The 27679-nt window shown below is 38.0% G+C and overlaps 2 protein-coding genes and 2 long non-coding RNA genes across 6 annotated transcripts; 3 read left to right on the top strand and 1 right to left on the bottom strand.

Annotated features, from left to right (window-relative positions):
• Nucleotides 1-170: 170 nt before the first annotated feature.
• LOC136258230 (uncharacterized) lies at nt 171-921 on the top strand. 3 transcript variants are annotated; one of them, XR_010702633.1, is made up of 4 exons: nt 171-549; nt 618-687; nt 744-827; nt 877-921. It is a non-coding gene; the product is annotated as an uncharacterized lncRNA (long non-coding RNA). The 3 variants fall into 3 exon arrangements; XR_010702637.1 differs by having other exon boundaries at nt 870-889; XR_010702624.1 differs by having other exon boundaries at nt 744-906.
• A 6242-nt stretch (nt 922-7163) lies between these two features.
• Nucleotides 7164-7692, top strand: LOC136248856 (uncharacterized). Its single transcript, XR_010697850.1, has 4 exons — nt 7164-7229; nt 7281-7409; nt 7457-7546; nt 7602-7692. It is a non-coding gene; the product is annotated as an uncharacterized lncRNA (long non-coding RNA).
• Nucleotides 7693-8983: 1291 nt separating this feature from the next.
• Nucleotides 8984-13000, bottom strand: LOC136263078 (uncharacterized). The gene is made up of 7 exons (XM_066057572.1): nt 12046-13000; nt 11481-11880; nt 11203-11420; nt 10471-10627; nt 10132-10357; nt 10046-10053; nt 8984-9989 (listed from the first exon to the last, which is right to left on the bottom strand). The coding sequence occupies exons 1-7, from the start codon at nt 12998-13000 to the stop codon at nt 8984-8986; spliced, it is 2970 nt and encodes a 989-aa protein (XP_065913644.1).
• Nucleotides 13001-24896: 11896 nt separating this feature from the next.
• Nucleotides 24897-25393, top strand: LOC136262993 (muscle, skeletal receptor tyrosine protein kinase-like). The gene is made up of 2 exons (XM_066057459.1): nt 24897-25008; nt 25074-25393. Exons 1-2 carry the CDS (start codon nt 24897-24899, stop codon nt 25391-25393), a joined length of 432 nt encoding a protein of 143 aa, XP_065913531.1.
• The last annotated feature ends 2286 nt before the right edge of the window (nt 25394-27679 follow it).

Here is a 27679-nt window from a genome sequence, read left to right as displayed (position 1 = left end):
ATAGTGATACATATAGTTGCATAGCATGTACAATCCATGGTTAATTCCAGATGAAGTAGCTAGCTGCATGGCACCTGGTTTTTAGAAGTAGCTAGCACAACATCAAGTTCATCAACCTGTTTTTATTACAGTGTCATTTCAAATATATATAAATATATATATGCTTTGATTATTATTATTATTATTATTACTGAGCAGTCAGCCCTGCTGGTGTGCTCAGATTTGCCCGAATACATGTAACACAATTACAATAATGATTGTAGTCCAGTTCTAAAAATGTCAGCATCTGCAACTTCAACAAGATCTACTGGTAAGGAGTTCCAATCATTAATTGTTCTTGAAAAATAACTATTTTGGTGTGCTGTGGTAGATACATGTGGTAAGATGTAGTGCAGTGGATGGTACTGTCTCGTGGATCGTGATGTTGGTAGGTAGTATGGAGGAATTGTAAGTGATATTTGTTGGTAAAAAATTTTGTGTAAAGTTTGTAGTCGAGATAATTTGCGGCGAGTCTGGAGAGTTGGCCATGAAAGCTGATTTAACATTGAGGTGACAGAACTAAGTCTACCATAATCATTCATTACCCAGCGTGCTGCTCTTCGTTGTATTTTTTCTAGCTCTACAATATCTCCAGTTTGGTGAGGGTCCCAGACGTCAGATGCATATTCTAGTTGTGGCCTGACCATTGTTAGATAAGCAGATTCTTTAACTTGTTCTGAACATTTGTTTAAGTTATGTTTCAGGAAATTAAGTGTTTTAGATGCTTTAGTAACAATACTAGAAATGTGTGGTGACCAAGATAGTGATGTATTAAGGATTACTCCCAAGTAAGTATGTTGATCAGATAGATTTAAGATGTGATTATTGAGGGTATAGACGTGATTGAATGGTGTCAAGGATCTTGCACAACGTATGACAGTATTATTGTATTGTATTAAAGCTTTACAGTGACCAGCACTGAAGGTCTGCAGCAACATGTGCTGCAGCCTTAGGATTACCTAACCTAATTTCAAGGACTTAGACTTAGTGACTTATAGCTGGAAAGATGTAACAGAAAAGGGGCCAAAGTAAGGAAAAAATTCCTCCAACCCCAGGAATCAAACTGCAGGTCACCCAATGTCTAGTCGGGGCCACACTCAGTCTCCTCCAGGAGGGATGGATTTTCTTCCTTAATCCTAAAGTATTTATTGTATTACAGTGACCAGCACTGAAGGTCTGCAGCAACATGTGCTGCAGCATTAGGATTACCTAACCTAATTTCAAGGACTTAGACTTAAAGTACATTTATTTATTTTATTTATTTAAAAACTTTATGGTAGAAAACTACCAAGGGTCTGCTGGTAACTTGTACCAGCAGCCTAACAAGACTTACGTACATACATACACTTTAATTAAACTGATTAGTTAGCTACAAAAATTCAGGAATCTTGTGGGATAGTCAGTTAGCTACTGGAAGAGTCCATTGGAATGAGCTGATAAGACTGAGATAGGACAAAAGTTGAATTTATAACTTGGCCATGAAGTTTCTTGTGTACAAAAATTTTGTTGCTTCGAATTTTGATGACCTTGCGATCAATACTGTTTTGAATCAATGACCATCTTTCTTTTAGAAGAAGAGACTCAACAAGCCTGTCAGCTTGAGACATGTTTGGTTTTATTCTAATGGTTTTTGGCAGAGATCTTGCTTTTAACAACAGCGCTGATGCATCAATGGATCGGTTGTACTAACATTGAATCTAAGTTGCCAGGTGTTTGCCCATTCTGATAACCTATTCAGGTCTTCTTGAAGCATGTTGGCGTCTTCTGCACTGTTAATAACTCTGTAAAGTAGATAATCATCAGCATGTTTGAATGCACAATGTTTAATGTCATGAGCATACTAATAGTCTCATGGCTAACTGCTACTGTAGTAAATGTAACCACGCAGATTAGACTCAGAAATTCATACCCATGCAGGTGGGATTTATAATATCAAGACACACGATAGTGTGTCGTGCGGCCCAAGAAGCCGGCGCGCCACACCGTGAGTACATTAACAGGAAGAAAGAAAACGCAATTTTCACACCTATGTAGCTCTGTGATCCCTTATCCGATTGGAACCAAATTTGTTGGAGACGTGCCGCCCAGTTAGTGTAGTCTACATACCAAATTTGAAGAAAATCGCTCCAGCCATTTCCGAGATACGAGCGAACAAAATTTCGTTTTAATTTCTTCGTTTTTTTCTTCTGCATCTTCATTTCGCAAACTTCGCAAAATTCGCCATAAAACATGAATGCGTGCTCGGATTGGGCTGACTTTAGGCACACTTAAAGGGCTCATTAAGGCGGATCTCCGTACCAACTTTAGTAGGAATCCGATGAACATTCACGGAGTTATGACCGATTGTTTGCGTACAATAAGGTCGAAGGTCTGTCACGCCTACAGGGTAAACGCATTGGAGGAATCAGTTGAAAATTGATATGTAGATGGAGCAACCATCGTAGGAGTGCCTTTTTGTGGTTTGAAAGGAATCGGCATAAAGACCATGGAGATATGACATGAAACCCAACCTGTGTCAAAATTACGCGATCGATTTTTATGAATAAAAAACTATTAGTTTTCGTATCTACCACTAGTACCAGGCAAACCGCTTAGAGCAACGAGCTGAAAATCAGTATGTAGCTGGAATAATCATCATAGAAAGTCCTTGCGGTAGTACAGAAGAATCGGATAACAAATCACTGAGTTATGTTTCGAAAGGCAACTAGGTGTAGCAAATGCGAGATCGAGATACTCTAATAGAACAGTCACCCTAATAAAGCATTCAGCTGCATTTATAATTTACTCCGTTATATTACATTGTAAGTTATTCTGTAGGGAATTCAGCTACAAACAACTCACTCTGTAGTCAGATCAGCTAGAAGAAGGTACCTAATAGAGAGTTCAGCTACAAATAAGCCATCATGTAGAGAGTTCAGCTCAAATAAATCACCCTGTAGAGAATTCAGCTACAAACAAATTGCTCTGTAGAGAGATCAGCTAGAAGAAGTTACCTTGTAGAGAGTTCAGTTACAAAGAAACAATCATGCAAAGAGTTTAGCTGCAAACAAATTACCCAGTAGAAAGTTCCGCTATGAACAGATCACACTGTAGAGAGTTCAGTTAGAAACCAGTCATCCTGTAGATAGATCAGCTAGAAGAAGTAACTTTGATGAGAGTTCAGCTACAAAGAAACCACCATGTTAAAGAGTTCAGCTGCAAACAAATCACCTGTAGAGAATTCAGCTACAAACAAATCACCCTGTAGAAAGATCAGTTAGAAGAAGTTACCTTGTAGAGAGTTCAGCTACAAACAAATCACCCTGTAGAAAGTTCAGCTACAAACAAGTCACCCTGTAGAGAGATCAGCTAGAAACAAGTCATCCTGTAGAGAGTTCAGCTAGAAGAAGTTACATTGTAGAGAGTTCAGCTACAAAGAAGCTACCATGTAGAGAGTTCAGCTGCAAACAAATCACCTGTAGAGAATTCAGCTACAAACAAATCACCCTGTAGAAAGATCAGCTAGAAGAAGTTACCTTGTAGAGAGTTCAGCTACAAACAAATCACCCTGTAGAGAGTTCAGCTAGAAACAAGTCACCCTGTAGAGAGATCAGCTAGAAACAAGCCACCTGTAGAGAGTTCAACTAGAAGAAGTTACATTGTAGAGAGTTCAGCTACAAAGAAGCTACCATGTAGAGAGTTCAGCTGCAAACAAATCGCCCTGTAGAGAATTCAGCTACAAACAAATCACCCTGTAGAAAGGTCAGCTAGAAGAAGTTACCTTGTAGAGAGTTCAGCTACAAACAAATCAACCTGTAGAGAGTTCAGCTAGAAACAAGTCACCCTGTAGAGAGATCAGCTAGAAACAAGTCATCCTGTAGAGAGCTCAGCTAGAAGAAGTTACATTGTAGAGAGTTCAGCTACAAAGAAACTACCATGTAGAGAGTTCAGCTGCAAACAAATCGCCCTGTAGAGAATTCAGCTACAAACAAATCACCCTGTAGAAAGTTCAGTGAGAAACAAGTCACCCTGTAGAGAGATCAGCTAGAAACAAGCCACCCATAGAGAGTTCAGCTAGAAGAAGTTACACTGTAGAGAGTTCGGCTACAAAGAAACTACCATGTAGAGAGTTCAGCTGCAAACAAATCGCCCTGTAGAGAATTCAGCTACAAACAAATCACCCTGTAGAAAGATCAGTTAGAAGAAGTTACCTTGTAGAGAGTTCAGCTACAAACAAATCACCCTGTAGAGAGTTCAGCTACAAACAAGTCACCCTGTAGAGAGATCAGCTAGAAACAAGCCACTCGTAGAGAGTTCAGCAGTTTAGCTGCAAACAAATCGCCCTGTAGAGAATTCAGCTACAAACAAATCACCCTGTAGAGAGTTCAGCTACAAACAAGTCACCCTGTAGAGAGATCAGCTAGAAACAAGTCATCCTGTAGAGAGTTCAGCTAGAAGAAGTTACATTGTAGAGAGTTCAGCTACAAAGAAACTACCATGTAGAGAGTTCAGCTGCAAACAAATCGCCCTGTAGAGAATTCAGCTACAAACAAATCACCCTGTAGAAAGATCAGCTAGAAGAAGTTACCTTGTAGAGAGTTCAGCTACAAACAAATCACCCTGTTGAGAGTTCAGCTACAAACAAGTCATCCTGTAGAGAGATCAGCTAGAAACAAGCCACCCATAGAGAGTTCAGCTAGAAGAAGTTACATTGTAGAGAGTTCAGCAGTTTAGCTGCAAACAAATCGCCCTGTAGAGAATTCAGTTACAAACAAATCACCCTGTAGAAAGATCAGCTAGACAAAGTTACCTTGTAGAGAGTTCAGTTACAAACAAATCACCCCGTAGAGAGTTCAGCTACAAACAAGTCATCTGGTAGAGGGATCAGCTAGAAGGATCACCTTGCAGAGAGGTCAGCTCCAAAGAAATCACCCTGCTTCATCTTTTCTTCCTGTAGTAAAGAAAAAAAATGACAGGTTAAAAAGCCCTAAAGCCGGCCATAGGCCGGCTTTGGGGTATACAAATACAAAAAGAAGTGAAATCTAATCCAAAACAGCCAAGCTGTAAAAAAAGAGTGCGGCCCTGAGAAAGGCTATGGTGAAAAAGATGTGAAATCCAAGGTGGCGGCCAAGAAATGGCTGTGATGGTAGGTTAATGGTAAAAATTTTAATATTGACAATTCAGATGAATTTGGTGCCGCTTGGTCTTGGCACAAAATTCACCTGAATTGTCATTATTAAAATTTTTACCATTAACCTACCATCACAGCCATTTCTTGGCCACCACCTTGGATTTCACATCTTTTTCACCATAGCCTTTCTCAGGGCCGCACTCTTTTTTTACAGCTTGGCTGTTTTGGATTAGATATCTATATACCTAATACATATGTGCTCAAGCCCATTGTTTAGAGCAGACACATTCATTACAATTCTAGTACTGTACTTAAATATAGCTACTAGACACTTTACCATATAAAGACAACACAAAAAGACTGAAATTTTAATATAATATTATATAGAGTTGTACCGATAATCGGATCGGGTAGAAGCCGATAATTAGCTGTTTTTACCATAATCGGAAATCGGCTGTAATGGGCTGTGGCCAGCAGATTATTAGTCTATTCAGCTTCAGCAGCTGCAGTACCACTGGAGGGCTGGTGTCAAAGGCTCTGGTATGTACTTGGGTAATTTGTTTATTTTTTGTGGTAAACACAAAGATAAACAGTGATGGTTCAGGCCCTAGCCCACTTGTCTGACTAGCAACTTTGATTGAGATAAGTGTACAATTTCACAGAATTGGCTTTACTAGCTCTACTTTTAATGGAGTGTGCACAAGTATAATTGTAGAGACCTACAATCAGGTATCGGTTAACTATCGGTAAAACAGGGTAAAAATATATCAGATATCGATTTTCCCTAAAAAGTGGGAATCGGTACAACCCAGTAGAAACCATCTTGCAAGAACCTGCAAGATCCTGCAAGTTCTTGCAAGAAATTATAATTGCAAGAATTTCTCGTCAAATTCTTGCAAGAGTAGTTAAAATCTTGCAAGAAAATATGATTGCAGGAATATCTAGTGCAAGAATCACTCTATTCTTGCAAGAACATAAAAATCTTGCAAGGACTATACAGATTCTTGCAAAACTTCTTACTTGAATTTAATTATATATATACACTTGAAAGAATTATAATATACTTTGGGGAAAATGATTTACGTTCTATGATGACTATCTGCCGCATTGAGGAAAGTTCTGGATTAGTAGCTACCCCTGGAGCCAAGCCACTAGTAGTTCATGGAGAGTACAAAGATATCCAAGTAACAGCATGTTACAGCAATACATTTTACAGGTAGCTTCAGTACAGGTAGTTGTCATTCATGTTTTTTCTTTCTTTCTTTCAGTTTTTATAGCTATACAAGACTGATAACACCATGCCAAGAGCCTGACAGAAGTCACAGAGTCACCAGAAGGATAAGCTGTCGCAGAAAAATACCGAAATACATTTAAAATTATTAAATACAATATTCTATAATAAGCGCGTTATTTAGAGTAAAGAATATTACCATAGAAACGACTTCTTTAGCAACGGTGTCGAGTGGAGTAGTGAAGAAAGCATTATTTTATTGATGAAATTCTTGATCTAAAAGGTGACGTTTAAGTTTTTACTCGTATTTTGAATGATTGCTAGCCGGTTTTTTCCGGTGGGAGTTATTTCCGAGCTGTGACATCGTGACTTACCGATAAAGTGGCTCTAGCGGAAGTCGCCGTTACTTGTAGTATGGCACCTTATTGTGACATGGCAAAGGAAGTTTAAAGACTGAGAGGAAAAGTGCAGTATTAGTGCGAGGTAGTTGTGACGGCTACGCCGGAGTAGTGGCCGGCCCGCTGCTACATGATGGTACCCTACAACACTGCAACCGTAGTTTTCTAGCGTGAAGGCGAAGAAACTGGGAATTTGTCGACGTGTGAGAACATGCATCTCCGAATTTCCGTCACTATGCAGAGCCGTCTAGGCAGTAAAATGATGTCTTGCTATAAATTATCTGGTAAGCTAGTTTGTATCATTGGCATATTCCGGTGTGACTAGTATCTATATTATACTGTAGGTTACCAAGTCACTATAGAACAATAATATTTTTTCATACAGAATACACATCATAGTAGGCGGTTACATCTTGCCACTTCCAAGTTGGCTCTTGCTCTGCTTTATCCTGTAAGGAGATAATGTTTAGTTGACATAAATGAGCATTTAAATGTTTATTAGTATGGATGCCTCAATGTCACTGAGAATATCCATAAAGTTGAGAGCATTAACACTACATAAGGTTGTAAACAAGATAATGCAAGCAATCATCTAATCAGTTGACCTCAACAACGAAATGATGAACTCCAGGTAGTGACTAATACTGTTTTATATATGATTGCAACTGCATATTACAGGTTACCTAATACAGCATGCAGTGGGGAATTCAAAACCGAAATAGCATTGACGATAACTGTATGTGACATATTTTCAATGGATAAACATAGGTAACAAACTATATAGTGGTGGAACATTCCTTAAATGTGTTGTTTTCTATGATAGCTGGGAATCAAGTTCTGTACAACAATCAAGAGTTAAATACAACAGCTTGGAGCAATTAAGAGTCGTGTCCATTTACAAGATTATGTTCAGCTACTAATAAATGTTTTCATGTTCATTGATTATCGAATTATAAGTGGCCAGCTATAGGATGCATGTGTAAAGCTAATGATGGTCTTGCAAGACATGCAAGAAACCGAAGTGCATTAAACTTTCTTGCAAGAATAGTTTTGTAAAATCTTGCAAGAAAAGGTATGCCAGAAAATTTTACAAGATCTTGCAAGAATCTTGCAGGATTATGCAGGATTCTTGCAAGAAAAGGTCCTTTTTTATTACAAAAATCAGAATCCTGCAGGATTTACAGAAATCTTGCAAGACTTTTGCAAGAATCTTGCAAGACTTACATGCACAGATCCTGCAGGATCTTGCAAGATGGTTTCTACTGGGAACTCTAATAATATATTATACTTATGAAATCTTCAATAATTTTCATGGGATGCCTAAAAGTGCACCTCATCAATAAAATTCCTATGAAAAAAAAAGCCATGAAATCATTGAAGTCATGTGATGTGCAAACCGATTAAAGAGTTTTTGTGCTATTTTCATTCTTAAATTTTTTTGGCAATTGTCATTGGAGTTCCATGTGTTAAAAAGATCTTCAATTTCATGGGCATCACCATGCCATGGAACTTGATAATATCATTGGTATTTCAGTAAATTTTAATGAAGCAATAAGCTATTAGTGTAAGCACTGTACTTTTAATAATATTTTTTTGTAAAACTTTATTGTCAGGATTGTGACTTATAGTCTTATTGTTATTTACTGTGTAGAACACAAAAAGGGGGTAGTCTACAAATGTTACTGCTAAGGTAAAGCTTTTTTTTCTAAGCATAATTTACATCGTTGACGATGTAGATTCAATCCTGGGACTTCAATATACATACCTAACACCAATGCTCTGGTGTACTACTCCTTATTCTTCATACAAAAGAAATAATTTGTAGATTATTTCTGCCAAAATTAAAGTTCCAAGTCTAAAAGGGAGTGTTTTATTAATTCAGCATCAGTAAATACCATTAGGGCTTTTTTATATAAACAAAACAGTTGTTGACCTGTTTAAAAGTGTAGCCTACAAAATTATGTTGTTACTGTGCAACACCGCATTGCATTTTTGGCTACCACATCAAATATCATGATGCCAGAAATTTTTAGAAAGTATTGAACATTGTTTTCACAACTCAGATGTTTAAATTTAGATGAGCACTATACTAGTGCAAACTCAAATGCTCATTGCACAGATTAGCACAGTAGTTGTCATATTAATTACTATACAGTGTAACATATTGTTGTATGTCCATATGTAATCCACATAACGGGTTCATACTCACATGTCAACTATAGTAGCATTCTTCCTCATGCTGTCATCCATTACAAAAGAAATATCACTCATGGGGGATAAATCATTGTTGTCAACAGGTTTGGGTTTAATGTATACAAGAATCTTCTTGATGCTGTCCTTGTATACAATTAGCTCCATTGTGACAAATGCTATTATTGGTAGAATGACTAAAATAATAATAACTGCTGATAACACTTCTGTATTAAATCCATCAAAAAGGGATATCACTGAGGAAAAAATCATTATTTGTAACACCACACCATCAAAAACATTAAGAGTTTTGTGTTTGTATGGCTTAATTATCAGTTGTGTCAAGGCGAGCAGCATACTGGTCAGGAGTAGTAAGACTAGGGTGGTGGTGTTGTTGGATGAATTGATGATGATAATTGAAACTATCACCAGGCGACAAATCATGTAATAGGCAGCAAATGAACGATACTTGTCTTTGTAACATCCTTGAAACTGATCAAGTAATGGTTTTATCCTAGTAAAGTTGATTTTGTGGTTAAGGAAAGGCTCAAGTAGAAGCAGAAGTGGTAGACTGATCACAATTACTAGTGTACATAATATTGCTATGATCCCAAAAGGAAGATGGCGACCATTAAAATATTCAATGTCAGGTGACAGGAAAGTGTAAACCTTATTCACATTATGAAATGTCACTGATCTCAACAGCATTAATGAAGTTGTGGCCACAGATGTGTATGATAGCAGTAATAGACAACAGATGACTTGGATAATTCTGCGGCTTACAAATGCTGAGAACCTGTAAGACATTCTTGCTGTTAGGCAGATCACTCCTACAATGATGGTGACAGCTAGTGGATGTACATAATGAATAACTTGTTGATCAATTCCACTCATATTCTTTACCAAACAAAACTGTCCTAGAAACTGTGGTGTTACTTTAGCTGCACTAGACATAATGCTAACAAAAGTAAACAGTCCTTGAGATACATACAAATTTTGATCCAGTAAAATATCCAGCATACTGTAATCGTACATGATAACATAGAAATAACCAATTTCAACATGATAGTATGTTACCACAAACACTATAATGCTATCCAATAAATCATTGACAACGCAATGACAAGTATCGTCTGTCCATTTGTACATTTTTTAATACTTACACATTTTGCAGAATCAAATGAGAGAGTGTAGCCTTCTTCACAACTACCACAAACAGTTCCACATCTGTGTGAACTACACTGATTCAGTCTCACTGGTGAGAGGTAGTAAAATTCATCAGTTGTTTCACAACAAGTAAAGTTGCAGTAATTGTTAGGACAAACTGCCACTGTCGTTAAATTAGCATCAACAATACCAAACCAGTAGCCTCTTTTGATGATTGATGTGCTACCAGAACAAGAAACAATGTCATTGTCATCATAGCAAACACATTTTTCAGTAGTGTTTTCATAGAGGAAACCAGGGTGACATGATCATGATTCCGCTGTTAAATTTCTAACTCACTGTTACCATATGATGTGATAGTCATTGAGAAATTCGTTTTATCAGAAATCTCTTTTCCTATCACACTGATACCTTCAAATAGCATACAAGCAATAGGGACAAACCTTGTACCATCTAGTTCTTGATGTCGACTTTCACCCACTACCACACCTCCTGCAGGTTGATCATAAAAGCTTAGTACACAAGCATTGATTTTAATGTTTTGACCAAGTATTATATTATTGACAAAATAAGTATCACAGTAATTCTGAGTATCAGTAGGATTGACACAGGTGGCTGGGTTATATAAGGCTAGGTGACAAGGAGGATGATTGTGTGTCACATTAACCCTGTGATGCTGCTATTCAAACAAGTTTCATCACATGATGCTTGAAGATGCATGTAAGCATCATTACCCATAAGAGCAGTATTGTTGCTAAAATGAACATCTGTGGTGTTGAACAAAACTTTGCTCTGGTTATTTTTGTTTTAGTTCACCATAAATGGCTCCACCAAAGTGAGTAGCTTGTTGTGATAAAAAATAACGTCTAAGTCACTTTCTGTATAATTATCACTAAGATATATGGCTCCACAACTCCTGTTCACAGAATTAGCATTGAACTTTACCAGTGAACCCATTGTAAAATACATCTTCGACCACTTAATGGTAATTGCTCCACCATCTTTAGCTATATTCCTTGTAAAGTGTACTTTTGAACTTCTTTGAAAATATAAATGTGAGTACCTACTGCAAAACACAGCACCACCTGCTGTTGTAGCTTTGTTGCCACTAAATATCACTTTTGAGTTTCCATTAAAAGTGACACTGCAGTTATCATTAGAGACTATAGCTCCGCCATTTTCATTGGCTTTGTTACCTTTACATGTCACTGTTGTATTCCCATCAAATGATATTTCTGAAGACTCACCTAAGAACACAGCTCTGCCATATTTAGCTTCATTGTCACTAATTTAAAACATCAAGTTTGAGTTTCCATTAAATGTGATCCGGGTGTGTTTAATAAACCCAATAGCTCCTCCATGTTCACTGGCTTTGTTATCTTTATATGCTACTGTTGTGTCCGCATCAAATGATACAACAGAATAATCTAAAGATAATACAGCTCCCCCCAGTATGGCACTGTTGTCATAAAATGTGACTATTGAGTGTCTAGCAAATGTGATGTTGGAATTCTCATCAGAATAAATTGCTCCACCACTTATGCCTGCTTTGTTACTGCGGTATGTCACTGTACTGTTTTTATCAAATGTTATTTGTGAATAACTTGCAGAGACCACTGCTCCACCAAATTTAGCTCTGTTGTCACCAAATGTCACTTTTGAGTCATCATCAAATGCAATGTTACAGTTCTCATAGCAATTTACACCTCCTCCAAAGTTACTGACTTCATTACCTTTATAGGTGACTGTAGAGTTACCATCAAAAGTGATGCTAGAGTTTGTATTAAAATAAGTAGCCGCTCCATTTTTACCTTTGTTACCTTTATACGTCACTATCAAATAATACTCCAGAATAACCCCCAGAGTTCACTGCCCCTCCATCTTGAACTTCATTGTCACTCTTGAGTTACCATCAAATGTAATGTTGCAGTTTTTATTAGAGTACACAGCTCCTCCACCCTCACTGACTTTGTCACTGTTGTATGTGACTGTTGTGTTTCCACCAAACAATATATTTGTATAAGTTAGAGTGAACACTGCTCCTCCATAATAAGATGTATTGTTATTGAATAATACTTTTGAGTTCCCATCATAGGTGATGCTGGAGTTCTCCAGAGCATAGATAGCACCTGCAAATTTACTAGCTCCATTGCCTTCATAAGTCACTGTACTATCAAATAATATGGCAGAATAACTTCTAAAGTACATTGCTCCTCCAAACACAGCATCATTGTCAACAAACATCACATTTGAGTTTCCATCAATTGCCATGTTGCAATTCCCATAAAAATAAACAGCACCTCCATCTACACTGGCTACATTATCTTTAAAAGTCGCCTTTGTTTTTCCATCAAACAATGTAAAACAATGACTTCTAGAGAATATTGCTCCTCCGAATACAGCAACATTGTCAAGAAATGTCACTTCTGAGTTACCATTAAATGTGATACTGGAGATGTCAGCTGCTATAACAGCTCCTCCACGTGAGCCAGCGACATTACCTTTATAAGTTACTAATGTGTTCCCATCAAATGACATCTTTGAATAATTTATAGAGAACACTGCTCTTCCGTATGCAGCAGTATTGTCATAAAATGACACCATTGAGTTGCTATCAAATGTGATATAACATTTCTTATCAGAATAAATTGCTCCTCCACTAATGCTGGCATTGTTGTTGTAAATCACTGTAGTGCTCCCATCAAATGATATTAGTGAACTACCTCTAGAGTATACTGCTCCACCATATTGAGCTCTATTGTCACTAAATGTCACTTTTAGGTTTCTGTTAACTCTGATGCTGGTATTCTCCTGAGAGTAAATTGCTCCTCCACTTGTGCTGGCTTTGTTAGCTTCACAGGTCATTGTTGCATTTCCTTCAAATGATATTTGTGTATAATTATAAGAAAAAAACTGCCCCTCCAAATTTGCTTTCATTTTCGTTATCAGTAAAATCATAAGAAAGGAGATACTAACAGGTCCCTGAGTCCATTTTTTTACCTATCCATGATCACACCCAGAGGGTGTACTTTGCTTAAACCTGCCAAGTGCATGCCACTCAGGGTGTTGCCACACTGATTAGCATGTTAAGCTGGATTGAACATTGTCCATGCTTGTGTCTGCATTAATGTCAGTGTATGACTGTGTCTATCTCACTAGTTCATTTGTGGTTGCAGCTGTGCTTTCATAGCCAATAACTACTGAACTATGTAAAAATATAGAAAGCAAAGACAAACTTGTCAATAAATAATTCAAAATATCATGATTAAACAATTACCTTTACTCTGTACAGACATGTTTTATGGGTTACTGTTGGTTGCTATAAAAATTTTTCGGCTTTTTTACACACAGCAACTGTCCCATTAATTTTAAACCAGCCATCGGATATTATCGTCAACAACTATCATTCATCCTATGAGTTTTAATGTACAGCTGAAGGAATTGATGTACACATTTTATGGAATAAAGTTGGACCAATATATTCTTCCTGTTATATCCACTGAGAGAAACACAATTTCAGGAACTATTACTACTAGTACACTGAGATTAATAATAGAATGACTGGATATTATAGTGCATGGGGAGTATTACTATATTGCAAAATATGATGTTGGAGAAACTACTTCACAGCACATCAGTTTACATATACAAGGTAGGTATAGTTTTCAGGATTGTTAAATAAAGAAATACAGTGTACTTGTAATAACTAAAGTACATGGCAAGAGTTTCAATTATCTGTTACTAAGGTTTACTCCAAACGTACATGTAATTTTTGTTTACCTAATCCATGTGAAAGGAGCCAGATGTACAAAGGGTGTAGCCTTTAAATGGTAGATTTATATATAAGTTGTGAAATCAAAGATGACAGCCAAGAAATAGCTGCCATTATGTTAATCTTAATTGATCTATTAAAATATTGACAGCATCGTATTACGCCACAAAAAATTAATTATATGTTTCTGGTTCCCTTCCTGGTCATTTTTTTGCTGAATGAATTGTGCTATCTCCATACAATAATTTATATTATTTTATATCTGTTGAAAGGTTTCAATGTCTTGTAAACACTTTTTTCTTATAAAGATGCACTAACTTTATACATTAACTTTGTTTTTTCCTATAATTCCGTATACTGCTATGTCAAATGTAGTGTACCACATCAAAAAGTTGTTTTAAAAAACCCTGGTCACCTGGTCAATTTTGGGGAATCCGTAGGACCAGAAACATATAATTAACTTTGCATGGCCTTACAAAAGATTTTATTTGATAATTTTGGCATGTTCATTTTTCAAACACCACCACTCAATGGTCAGGCATACATTGTATTACATTGGTTGTATTTTCCCACCTGAGTTGTTATTACAGTGGTTCCTCTGTTATCAGAATTCATTGGGTCCGCCCCCGGCCCGGTATTTTAAAATAGTGGAAAGATCCGGACAAACGAAGCCCATACATTTATATACACAGTTCAGTTAAAATACTCTAATTGAACAGCCACTTTTACATTTTGGATAACAGATAATCAATGGCCAAATAATGTAGGGATCACTGTAATTTGAATTTTACTTTGCATTTCATATATGTGACTGTCTCTGGGAAAACCGGTCTTATCGCCCATTTAAAAGTATCGAGAAACGTCGGTTTTAAATATTCTGTGTGTTGTAGCTGGCCAATGGTGGTAGCTACGCATACCAAATTTTCACACGTTTCACAACAATTTCTTACCTTCCTGATCATCCACTGAAGAAGTAGTCAACAGCTAAGTTTCCCGCCATTTTAGATAGTTTTTAAACCGAGGTTGTCTGTATCAGGCGAGCTCCAGAAGGGTGGGAGGCGGGCGCCTGGAAGGCGGGCAAGATGGTGTTCAAAAATTGAAAAGAGACGTGCTGGGATGAATTAGGCCAAGTTATAGGCCATTCAGGGCTCAGAACTGGCTAAAATGAAAGGAATTTACAGCACAGGTCATTGCCCAACACCACAGAGCTGTACAGCCACACACAGCCATCTCCTGGTTGGCCGGGGCTCCATCAAGACCCCAGACCACTCGTACGGCTTGCCACTGTGCTCTAGAAAAGCAGCCAGCAAAAGCAGACCACTTTACTCTGGTCGACTGTGGCAGTGAAACTTGATAGTGCATTCATTAAGCTTTGTGTTTGTGTGAAAAAATCAAACTTCCTGTCTTGGGCGATAAGAACGGTTTTCGTAGATCCAGTCACATATATCTAATCAAAAACAGCCAAGCTGTAAAAAAGGTGCGGCCCCTAAAAAGGCCATGGTGAAAAAAGATGTGAAATCCAAGGTGGCGGCCAAGAAATGGCTGTGATGGTAGGTTAATGGCAAAAATTTTAATTACGACGATTCAGGTGAATTTGCATTGCCTCCTCCACTAGGATTTGGCACCAAATTCACCTGAATTGTCGTAATTAAAATTTTTGCCATTAACCTACCATCACAGCCATTTCTTGGCCGCCACCTTGGATTTCACATCTTTTTTCACCATGGCCTTTTTAGGGGCCGCACCTTTTTTTACAGCTTGGCTGTTTTTGATTAGATATCACTTCTTTTTGTATTTGTATATTGCAAAGCCGGCCTATAGCTGGCTTTGGGGCTTTTTTAACCCATCTGTTTTTTTTTATTTACCACAGGAAGAAGAAAAGAACTTAAAGACGATTTTTAATACTTCAACTATTTTTTATTCTATTACATAGTAATTATACAAATTATATACATATATTTATTAAATGTCAATTATTCCCCACAGGATAATTTCTTTGCACCTGATCTCTCTACTGGGTGACTTGAAATGTAGCTGAACTACAGGATGGTTTCTTTGTAGCTGACCTCTCTACAAGGTGACTTGTTTCTAGTTCATCTCTCTATAAAGTGGTTTGTTTGTAACTGAACTCTCTGCAAGGTAATTTGATTGTAGCCGAGCTTTCTACAGGCTTCTTTCTAGCTAATCTCTATATAGGGTAACTTGTTTGTACCATGAACTTTCTACAGAGTGGGTTCTTTGGAGCTGAACTCTCTACAAGGTGACTTGTTTTAGCTTATCTCTCTACAAGATGACTTCCTCTAGCTGATCTCTCTACAATGTGACTTGTATCTAGCTGAACTATCTACAGGATGATCTGTTTGTAACTGAAATCTCTACAGGGTGACTTGTTTCTAGCTGAACTCTCTACAGAGTGTGTTCTTTGTAGCTGAACTCTCTACAAGGTGACTTTTTCTAGCTGATCTCTCTATAGGGTGACCTGATCTCTCTGTATACAGTGACTTTTATCTAGCTGAACACTCTACAGGGTGATTTGTTTGTAGCTGAACTCTCTACAGAATGGTTTCTTTGTAGCTGAACTCGCTACAAGGTGACTTACTTCTAGCTGATCTCTCTAGATGGTGACTTCTTCTAGCTGATCTCTCTAAAGGGTGACTTGTATAGCTGAACTATCTACAGGTGATCTGTTCATAGATGAACTCTCTACAGGGTGATTTGTTTGTAGCTGAACTCTCTACAGGATGGTTTCTTTGTAGCTGGTCTCTACAAGGTGACTTCTGCTACTACAGGGTGACTTGTATCTATAGCTGAACTATCTACATGATGATTTGTTTGTAGCTGAATTCTCTACAGGATGACTTGTTTCTAGCTGATCTGTCTATAGGGTCACTTGTTTCTAGCTGAACTCTCTGTTCTTTGTAGCTGAACTCTCTACAAGGTGACTTCTTCTAGCTGACCTCTCTATAGGGTGACCTGATCTCTCTGCAGGGTGACTTTTATCTTGCTGAACTCTCTACAGGGTGATTTGTTTGTATCAAAACTATCTACAGGGAGACTTTTTTATACCTGAACTTTCAACAGGGTGATTTGTTTGTAGCTGAACTCTCTACAGGGTAATCTGATCTCCCTACAGTGGGTGATATGTTTGTAACTGATATCTCTACAGGTAGATTTGTTTGTAAGTGAACTCTTTGCAAGGTGACTTGTTTGCAGCTGATTTCTCTACAGGGTAATTTGTTTGTATAGCTTAACTTTCTACAAGGTGATTTATTGTAGCTGAACTCTCTACAGGGTGATGTGTTTTTAGCTGATCTCTCTGCAGGGTGATTTGGTTGTAGCTGATCTCTCTACAGGGTGATTTGTTTGTAGCTGATCTCTCTACAGGGTGATTTGGTTGTAGCCGATCTCTCTACAATGGGTGATTTGTTTGTAACTGAAATCTCTACAGGTTGATTTGTTTGCAGCTGAAGTCTCTACAAGGTGTTTTGTTTGTAGCTAATCTCTCTACAGGATGGTTTCTTTGTCACTGAACTCTCTACAAGGTGACTTGCTTCTAGCTGATCTCTCTACAAGGTGACCTCCTCTAGCTAATCTCTCTACAGGTTGATTTGTTTGTAGCCGAATTCTCTACAGGGTGATTTGCTTGTAACTGAATTCCCTATATTGTGTCTAGTTTCTAGCTGATCTATCTATGGGGTGATTTGTTTTTAGCTGATCTCTCTACAGGTTGATTTGTTTGTAGCCGAACTCTCTACAGGGTGATTTGCTTGTAACTGAATTCCCTATATTGTGTCTAGTTTCTAGCTCATCTATCTACAGGGTGATTTGTTTGTAGCTGAACTCTCTACAGGGTGATTTGTTTCTAGCTGATCTCTCTACAGGATGGTTTCTTTGTCACTGAACTCTCTACAAGGTGATTTGTTTCTAGCTGATCTCTCTACAAGGTGACTTCCTCAAGCTGATCTCTCTACAGGTTGATTTGTTTGTAGATGAACTCTCTACAGGGTGATTTGTTTGCAGCTAAACTCTCTACAGGGTGGTTTGTTTGTAGCTGAACTCTCTACAGGATGGTTTCTTTGTTACTGAACTCTCTACAAGGCAACTTTTTTCTAGCTGATCTCTCTACAAGGTGACTTCCTCTAGCTGATCTCTCTATAGGGTGACTTGTATCTAGCTGAACTATCTACAGGATAATCTGTTTGTTGCTGAAATCTCTACAGGGTGACTTGTTTCTAGCTGATCTCTCAATAGAGTAGCTTGTTTCTAGCTTAGCTCTCTACAGGGTGATCTGTTCATAGTTGAACTCTCTACAGGTTTATTTGTTTATAGCTGAAATCTCTTGTTTCAAACTGATCTCACTGTAGGGTAACTTGTTTGTAGCTGAACTCTCTACAGGATGGTTTCTTTGTAACTGGTCTCTCTACAGGGTGACTTGTTTCTAGTTGAACTCTCTGTAGAGTTATCTGTTTGTAATTGAACTCTCTACAGGATGGCTTCTTTGTAGCTGCTCTCTCTACAGGGTGACTTGTTTCTAGCTGATCTCTCTACAGGGTGAACTTGTTTCTGGCTGAACTCTCTACAGATGATTTGTTTGCAGCTGAACTCTCTACATGGTGGTTTCTTTGTAGCTGAACTCTCTACAAGTTGATTTCTTCTAGCTGATCTCTCTACAGGGTGATCTGTAGCTGAACTTTCTACAGGGTGATTTGTTTGCAGCTGAACTCTTTATATGATGGTTTCTTTGTATGTACAAGGTAACTTCTTCTAGCTGATCTCTCTATAGGGTGACTTGTTCGTAGCTGAACTATCTGCAGGGTGATTTGTTTGAACTCTCTACGAGGTGATCCTTCTAGCTAATCTCTCTACAGGATGACTTTTTCTAGCTGAACTTTCTACAGGGTGATCTGTTCATAGCTGTACTCTCTACAGGGTGATATGTTTGCAGCTGAACTCTCTACATGGTGGTTTCTTTGTAACTAAACTCTCTATAAGGTGATGTCTTGTAGCTGATCTCTCTACTGGATGACTAATTGTTTCTAGCTGATCTCAATATAGAATTAAAACTTTCTCTATAGAGTTATAACATGTTTGTATAGCTGAACTCTTAACAGAGTGGTTTTTTGATTGGTTGCTGAACTCTCCAGCTACACGGTGACTTGTTTGTACTACAGAATGACTTGTTTGTAGCTGAACTCTCTACAGAGTGAGTTACTTGTAGCTGAACATTGCTTAAAGTGACTTGTTTGTAGCTGATCTAGATGAACTCTCTACTGGGTAACTTTTTTTGTAGCTGAACCCTTTACGCAGTGATTTGTCTGTAGCTGAATTCTCTACATAGTGACTTGTTGTAGCTGAACTCTCTACAAGGTGACTTGTTTATTGCTGAATTCTCTTCAGTCTGACTTATAATGTTCTGAATCTCTACAGCAACATATTTGTAGCTGAATTCTCTACAGGGTTACTTGCTTGTAGCTGAATTGTCTATAAGATTAACTGTATGTAGCTGAACTCCCTACAGAATAACGTGCAATGTAATATCAAGACACACGGTAGTGTGTCGTGCGGCCCAAGAAGCCGGCGCGCCACACCGTGAGTATATTGACAGGAAGAACGAAAACGTCATTTTCACACCTTTGTATCTCGGTGATCACTTATCTGATTGGAACCAAATTTAATACACAGTTGCCCGCCAGCCAAGGGAGTCTATATTCCAAATTTGAAGGAAATCGCTCCAGCCATTTCCGAGATACGAGCTGCCAAAGTTTCGTTTTTTTTCTTCGTTTTTTTTTTTTTCTTCTTCTTCTTCTTCGTCTTTTCGCACACTTACAAAAATTGCTATAACAAGCAAACGCGTACTCCGATCGCCTTGAAATTTGGCACACAGAAAGGGAGTCCAACGGCGAATCCTAGCATCAAATTTGGTACAAATCCGATAAATGGTTCAGGAGTTATGACCGATTATTCGCGTAAAACAAGATCAATTTGTTGTCACGCCTACAGGGTAAACCGCTTTATGGAATGAGTTGAAAATTGCTATGTAGATGGAGTAACCATCGTAGGAGTGCCTTTTGGTGGTTTGAAAGGAATCGAGATAAAGACCACGGAGATATGACACAAAACCCAACCTGTGTCACAATTACGCGATCGATTTTTATGAATAAAAAAGTATTAGTTTTCACGCCTACTAGGCAAACCGCTTAGAGCAATGAGCTGAAAATCGGTGTATAGCTGGAATAATCTTCATAGAAAGTCCTTGCAGTAGTACAGAAGAATCGGATTACAAACCACTGAGTTATGATTCGAAAGCCAACTCCGTGTAGCAAATGCGAGATCGAGATACTCTAATAGAACAGTCACCCTAATAGAGCATTCAGCTAATTTATTTATTCCATTATAGAATTTTATTACATCACAAGTTATTCTGTAGGGAGTTCAGCTGCAAACAGTTAATCTTATAGACAGTTCAGCAAGAAGACAGTCACCATGTGGAGAGTTAAGCAAATATATCACTATAGAGATTCAGAACATTACAAGTCACACTGAAGAAAGTTCAGCTATAAACAAGTCATGCACCCTGTAGAGAATTCAGCTACAATTAAGTCACTCTCTAGAGAATTCAGTTACACAGAATTCAGCTACACACAAGTCACTGTGGAGAGAGTTCAGCTACAAACAAATTACCCTTTAGAGTGATCAGCTACAAACAAAACACTTTGCAGGGTGTTCAGCTGCAACAAATCAACCTTTAGAGCGATCAGCAATGAACAAATCAACACAAATCTACCTGTAGAGAGATAAGCTAGAAACAAATCACCCTGTAGAGAGTTCAGCTACAAAAAATCACCCTGTAGAGACATCAGCTAGAAACTAGACACAATGTAAGGAGTTCAGCTACAAGCAAATCACCCTGTAGAGAGTTCAGCTAAAACAAATCAACCTGCAGAGAGATCAGCTACAAATAAATCACTTTATAGACAGTTCAGCTACAAACAAATTACCTTGTAGAGAGATCGGCTGCAAATTAATCAACCTGCAGAGAGATCAGCTACACACAAGTCAACTTGTAGAGAGATCAGCTACAAACAAATCACCCTGTAGAGAGATCAGCTAGAAACTAGATACAATGCAAGGAGTTCAACTACAAGCACAATCACCCTTTAGTGAGTTCAGCTACAAACAAATCAACCTGCAGTGAGATCACCTACAAAAATGCACTTGTACAGAGTTCAGTTACAAACAAATTACCCTGTAGAGAGATCAAGTAGAAGAATTCACCTTGTAGAGAGTTCAGCAACAAAGAAACCACCATGTAGAGAGTTCAGCTGCAAACAAATCACCCAGTAGAAAGATCAGCTAGAAGAAGTTACCTTGTAGAGAGTTCAGTTACAAAGAAACCATCATATAGAGAGTTCAGCTACAAAGAAATTACCCCGTAGAGAGTTCAGCTATAAGAAGTCACCTTGTAAAGAGTTCAGCTACAAAGAAACCATCATGTACAGAGTTCAGCTACAAAGAAACCACCTGTACAGAATTCAACTACAAACAAATCACCCTGTATAGAGATCAGCTAGAAGAAGTTACCTTGTAGATAGTTCAGCTACAACAATTCACCCTGTAGTAAGATCAGCTAGAAGAAGTCACCTTGTAGAGTGTTCAGTTACAAAGAAACCATCATGTAGAGAGTTCAGCTGCAAACAAATCAGTCTGTAGAGAGTTCAGCTACAAAGAAACCGCCATGTAGAAAGTTCAGCCTCATACAAACCACCTTGTAGAGAATTCAACTACAACAAATCACCCTGTAGAGAAGAAGTTACCTTGTAGAGAGTTCAGCTACAAAGAAACCATCATGTAGGGAGTTTAGCTACAACGAAACCACCATGTAGAGAGTTTAGCTGCAAACAAATCACCTGTAGAGAGTTCAGCTAGAAACAAATCACCCCGTAGAGAGATCAGCTGGACGAAGTCACCTTGTAGAGAGTTCAGCTACAAAGAAACCATCATGTAGACAGTTCAGCTGCAAACAAATCACCCTGCAGAGAGCTAAGCTACAAAAAAATCACTCTGTAGAGAGTTCAGCTAGACGAAGTCACCTTATAGAGAGTTCAGCTACAAAGAAACCATCATGTAGAGAGTTCGGCTACAAAGACACCACCATGTAGAGAGTTTAGCTGCAAACAAATCACCTGTAGAGAGTTCAGCTAGAAACAAAATACCCTGTAGAGAGACCAGCTAGAAGAGGTTACCTTGTAGAGAGTTCAGCTACAAAGAAACCATGCTGTATATAGTTCAGCTACATTTCAAGTCACCCAGCAGAGAGATCAGCTGCAAAAAAATATCCTGTGGGGCATAATGGGCATGTAATAAATATATGTATATAATTTGTATAATTACTAATAAAATCAAAAATAATTGAAGTACTAAAATTCTTCTTTAAGTTCTTTTCTTCTTCCTGTAGTAAAGAAAAAAACACATGGGTTAAAGAAGCCCCAAAGCCAGCCATAGGCCGGCTTTGCAGTATACAAATACAAAAAGAAGTGATATCTAATCAAAAACAGCCAAGCTGTAAAAAAAGGTGCGGCCCCCAAAAAGGCCATGGTGAAAAAAGATGTGAAATCCAAGGTGGCGGCCAAGAAATGGCTGTGATGGTAGGTTAATGGCCAAAATTTTAATAACGACAATTCAGGTGAATTTGGTGCCAAGACCAAGCGGCACAAAATTCATCTGAATTGTCGTTATTAAAATGTAACCATTAACCTACCATCACAGCCATTTCTTGGCCGCCACCTTGGATTTCACATCTTTTTTCACCATGGCCTTTTTGGGGGCCGCACCTTTTTTTACAGCTTGGCTGTTTTTGATTAGATAATTCTATAATGGAGTAAGTTATAAACGTAGCTGAATACTTTATTAGGGTGACTGTTCTATTAGAGTATCTCGATCTCGCATATGCTACACGTAGTTGGCTTTGGAATCATAACTCAGTGGTTTGTAATCCGATTCTTCTGTACTACTGCATGGACTTTCTATGATAATTATTCCAGCCACACACCGATTTTCAGCTGACTACTCTAAGCGGTTTGCCTGGTAGGCGTGAAAACTATAAGTTTTTTATTCATAAAAATCGATCGCATAATTGTGACACAGGTTGGGTTTTGTGTTATATCTCGATGGCCTTTAACTGGATTCCTTTCAAACCACAAAAAGGCACTCCTACGATAGTTATTCCATCTACATAGCAATTGTCAGGATATTCCTTCCAGCGGTTTACCCTGTGGGCGTGACAGACCTTCGACCTTATTTTACGCAAATAATCGGTCATAACTCCGTGAATGTTCATCGGAGTCCTACCAAACTTGGTACTGAGATTCGCCTTAATGAGCCCTTTAAGTGTGCCAAATTTCAGCCCGATTGGAGCGCGCATTCGTGTTTAATTTCGGATTTTGCATATTGTGCGAAAAGAAGTAGAAGAAAAAAACGAAGAAAAAAAACCCAAACTTTGGCCGCTCGTATCTCGGAAATAGGTGGAGCGATTTTCTTCAAATTTGGAATGTGGACTCCCCTACCTAGCCGGCACTTCTGTAGCAACTTTGGTTTCAATCGGATGAGGAATCACGAAGCTACAAAGGTGTGAAAATCGCGTTTACTTTCTTCCTGTAAATATACTCACGGTGTGGCGCGCCGGCTTCTTGGGCCGCACGACACACTACCGTGTGTCTTGATTTAAAATGCTTGGCATAATAAAAGCATAATAGGCTGGAGTGGTATGCCAGCATACTTATTAGGTGAATATTTCAGACTGTGTATATAGCTTAATTCCTCAAACTGCAATTCCTCAAACTGCAAATCCTAGTATAATAATACTAGGATTCATTTTTGGAACCATTACAAATTTTACATTATGGTTATTATGTTACATTTATTACATTATGGCAAAATACTCTAATTGAACAGTCACTTCCACAGTTTGGATAACAGAACATTAATTTTACAATAATCAATGGCCAGATAGTGGAGGAACCGAATTTTGTTTCATGTATTAAAATACTTGTGCTTTCATATTGTAGAAGATTCAAATCTATTATAGTCGGTTCGCATTTACCTGAGCCCCTGCCAAAATCAGTCCTATCAAAGAGATGAACATGTGTTCACTCCCAATGGTTTTGTATTGGGACAAGCATGTTTTTTCATGTTGTAAACATGTTCGCATACCTAAATCATCCATACTAAATGTATGGGATATTTTTAACTCACCTGTTCTTGTTTGTATCAAAGTGTAGGGCTTCACAGCACTACTAAATGTTTGGACAGCTGGCCCATGTAACAAGAGTTATTAACTAGAATGAGGGCTCGGATGACTGCAAATATAGAGTATACCGCTAGTCTACAAACATCACATATAGCTATACAAAAAACCACATTTGTTTTATGATGATCTTAGCTACTAATTAAAGCCAACAAGCAATTTTACAGAAACAAACCTGCAGTGCCTAAAATCTATGCATGGGCTATAAAAATATCATGGATAAAATTTTGCGCTACAGTACAGGGGTGTACATAGAAAATTACAAAATTAATATTCCATGAAAATTTCTATATAGTTACACATGTAGCATTGCTCCCTCATGACTAACTTCATAATCTTTTGCTTCCAAGAATTCTGCTACCAACTTCCATTTTCTTTGCTTTATGTAGACAATAATATTCATATTAGCACTCATTTTAACCATTACAAATTTGCATAATGGTTTTGTGGCAATGTATGTAACTAAAGCTGCATCCTTTTAATCATTAGTTCCCCCTCCTGAAATCATAAGGCCCTTTGAAAACTCTTCTGTTGTAATTCAACAAACTGCTAATCTGTACTGCCTAGCAGTAAGTTTTGGAGTACTCACTTACAAATGGAAGAAGGTAAATGGGAACAGCCTTTCCTCTAACGCCAGCCAGTCTCTCACCTTTGGAAACTATTCAGATACTAATCAGGAAACTATCATGTATCAACTGACAATTCCTGTTGTGCAATTATCAGATGAAGGATGGTACTGTTGTGTGGCCACTAATGAAGATGGTAATACTGAAAAATGTATTTGGTTAGATGTAAAAAGTAAGTAAATCATACATTTTGACATTCCATTTTACAACACTGTCATGTTTTTACATGGTATGTAGCACCACCAACCATAACCAGTTCACCAATGGACATCACCATTAGAACAGGAAGTGAAAATGTTAATACATTACAGTGTTCAGCTACTGGAATGGGTCCCATTCATTACCAGTGGGAGAAATATCAACCATCTGATGGTAGCTGGATAAAAGCTTTCAGTATAGTTGTGAATATCACATCACCTAAACTGATATTTAGTGAGATCAGAGAAGAAGATGAAGGTGTCTATCACTGTATTGTTACTAATGATGATGGTAGTGTAGTATCTGATAATGCTACTGTTACTGTGTATGGTGAGTGTAGTGTGTCACCTAATTACTGATAGGTTTCAGGGGAGGATCTAGGATTTATAAAGGGGGGGCTAACTCAAGGTACTAATCTCTTGGGTAGATGTGTGCGAACACTTCCCAGCATGCTTCACATGCTGGAACTAGGGGTCTGGTACTGTGTTTATCACATTAGCCAATTTAAGGCAGTTAGGCTAGACAAATATATAAATCAAGACTCACGGTAGTGAGTCGCACGGCCAGTAAAGCAGAAACGCGCGTCGCAGGCAATATAGCGTAGCGACCACTACCATGAGGATTTTACAGGAACGAACGTTGTCAAATTTGGCTTGTCTATAACTCACCCGTCTTTTACGCTATCGCTCTGAAACTCTAGAGTTAAACTCATCGTGTCACTAGTAACTACCACACAAGCAGTGAAGCAAATCCATGCGACTGTTTTGTAATCGAGATTGCCGACATGAAAGGGGATGTTTCGTTTTTTTTTTTTTTTGCATGCGGTTAGACGCAACCGCAGGTGCATGCATTGCGTTCCTTTGTGCATTCCGAACATTGATTGCCCTGCTATCGCTTCAGTACTATCTCGATCGCCTCAAGATTCACATCAATGATTTCACCAGACATCATTACCCTACAGTCGTAATTTCAGCACCAAACGAAGTTTCAGTCGTCCTCAGTCGACCTAGAGGCCAAATACAAGCCCCGTATTGTTGTTTTCCGCAATACTCGCTTGGCATGTAGGGCAATGTGTCTTTAAACTGTTCTAGAAATTTCGTTGAGATTGAAACATATCAATGGCGGATCCAGGATGGGGCATTTGGGGCAAATCCCCCCCCCTTCAAGAAATTGCATACAAGATCGTGATACTCTAATTAGGGATTTCCAACTAAATTAAAAAGTTTACATTCCTTACATTCTTTGGTATGGCAAATATTGTGCATTCTTTTAGAATCATTTTAGTGCAAACCTCACCTCAATCGGTAGTTCCAATCAAGAGATACAAGCAAAAGAAGTCGGTAGAGCGGTGATTTTTGTGTACGACATTTTTAGGGCTTTTCTGTACATTAGCATGGCACCAGGCATAATATCCAAAGTGCCATAACTTTTAACAGGAATCTCTTAATGACATGAAATTTTCACCACGTAACCATTCAATGTAGTAAAATGCATGAGATAAGTAAAACCTTTCTAAAGTGACCGATTCTCTGTAGAATGACCAGTTGTAATATTTAATGGTTGAGTCAGTAATTTGCTAAGAATAAAGCATCCTGTCACACAATATCACTAGTTAATTATCTCTAAATGTAAGTGGGGTACCTGTGTATAATTAATACTGCACAGAATATGACCTTTGGCATCACAGGTCATAGTTAACAATTACTTTGTAAAAACATGACAATCAGATTGCAACATACATGATCAGTAATGTTCAGTGCTATGGTAAGGTAGCATTTTTTAGATATTACTTCATTTTATATGCGACACTAAATGTATGGATAATACAAATTATTATATAATATGATGACATCACTACTTAATAAAGAACAACAATAAGCTGTTTCTGACAAGAATTACAACCATTGCAGCTGCAAAATAATTAACAATAACAGCAGTAGTACATCAGAATATCACAACAGGTAGTTGAGAAGCTTTACAAGGTATGTATCATGTGCCTAACATTGATTTTTTTTAAAGTTATGCATGATGTTGCATGCTATAAAGCTATTCCTCACAACACAACAAACTGCTTACTGTTAAACTATACTTGGACTGATGCGGATGAGTGTCTTGAACACCAGGGTGGTTGTTACGCAGAATTCTTAACAGTCCTAGATGGTGGTATACCTTTTTACAAGACATATTTTCGTCGTGAGCGACCGGAAAACATCTCTTCACCAAAAAAATTCAAAATCAGCGTGTCAACTTTGCCCAGGATGACTTCTTTCAGCCTCACAGGTCACAGAAACTCGCGGAAAACTCGATAACTTTTGACAAGTGGTGCCGTAAAATCCCGTACTTTCCCATACATTACATCGTACAGATTTTTTGTATGGGCTTTCTATGGGGAATTTTAATTTTAGAACTTTGATTTCGCGTATTTCAATAAATACTTGGTGAAATTTAATTCGGCAAAGTGCATTACGAAGTACGAAGCATTGGCTATCACATACTAGAACAGCAGCTCGTAAAACATTTATTGAATAGTTGTATTTTGATTAGCAAAAGTATGTGTGAAAAATCAGGAGGTTGGAAATCGCTACTCTAATAGAGCATTCAATTACTCTAATAAAGCAGTCACAATGTTCATGAGGCAGTGGAAC

This window comes from Dysidea avara, chromosome 1, assembly GCF_963678975.1.
Source record: "Dysidea avara chromosome 1, odDysAvar1.4, whole genome shotgun sequence".
Taxonomy (NCBI): Eukaryota; Metazoa; Porifera; class Demospongiae; order Dictyoceratida; family Dysideidae; genus Dysidea; species Dysidea avara.
This window is presented reverse-complemented; position numbering and strand designations above follow the sequence as displayed.

What these genes read in the sequence shown, in the direction of transcription:
- LOC136263078 (XM_066057572.1), bottom strand. Translation starts at nt 13,000, where the DNA reads ATGACCTGTGAAGCTAACAAAGCCAGCACAAGTGGAGGAGCAATTTAC. An exon ending in GAACATGGAGGAGCTATTGG is followed by an intron (nt 11,421 to 11,480) that starts GTTTATTAAACA and finishes GTTTTAAATTAG; the next exon opens with TGACAATGAAGCTAAATATG. An exon ending in ACATCATATGGTAACAGTGA is followed by an intron (nt 10,358 to 10,470) that starts GTTAGAAATTTA and finishes TTGTTCTGGTAG; the next exon opens with CACATCAATCATCAAAAGAG.
- LOC136262993 (XM_066057459.1), top strand. Translation starts at nt 24,897, where the DNA reads ATGTATCAACTGACAATTCCTGTTGTGCAATTATCAGATGAAGGATGG. An exon ending in TATTTGGTTAGATGTAAAAA is followed by an intron (nt 25,009 to 25,073) that starts GTAAGTAAATCA and finishes CATGGTATGTAG; the next exon opens with CACCACCAACCATAACCAGT.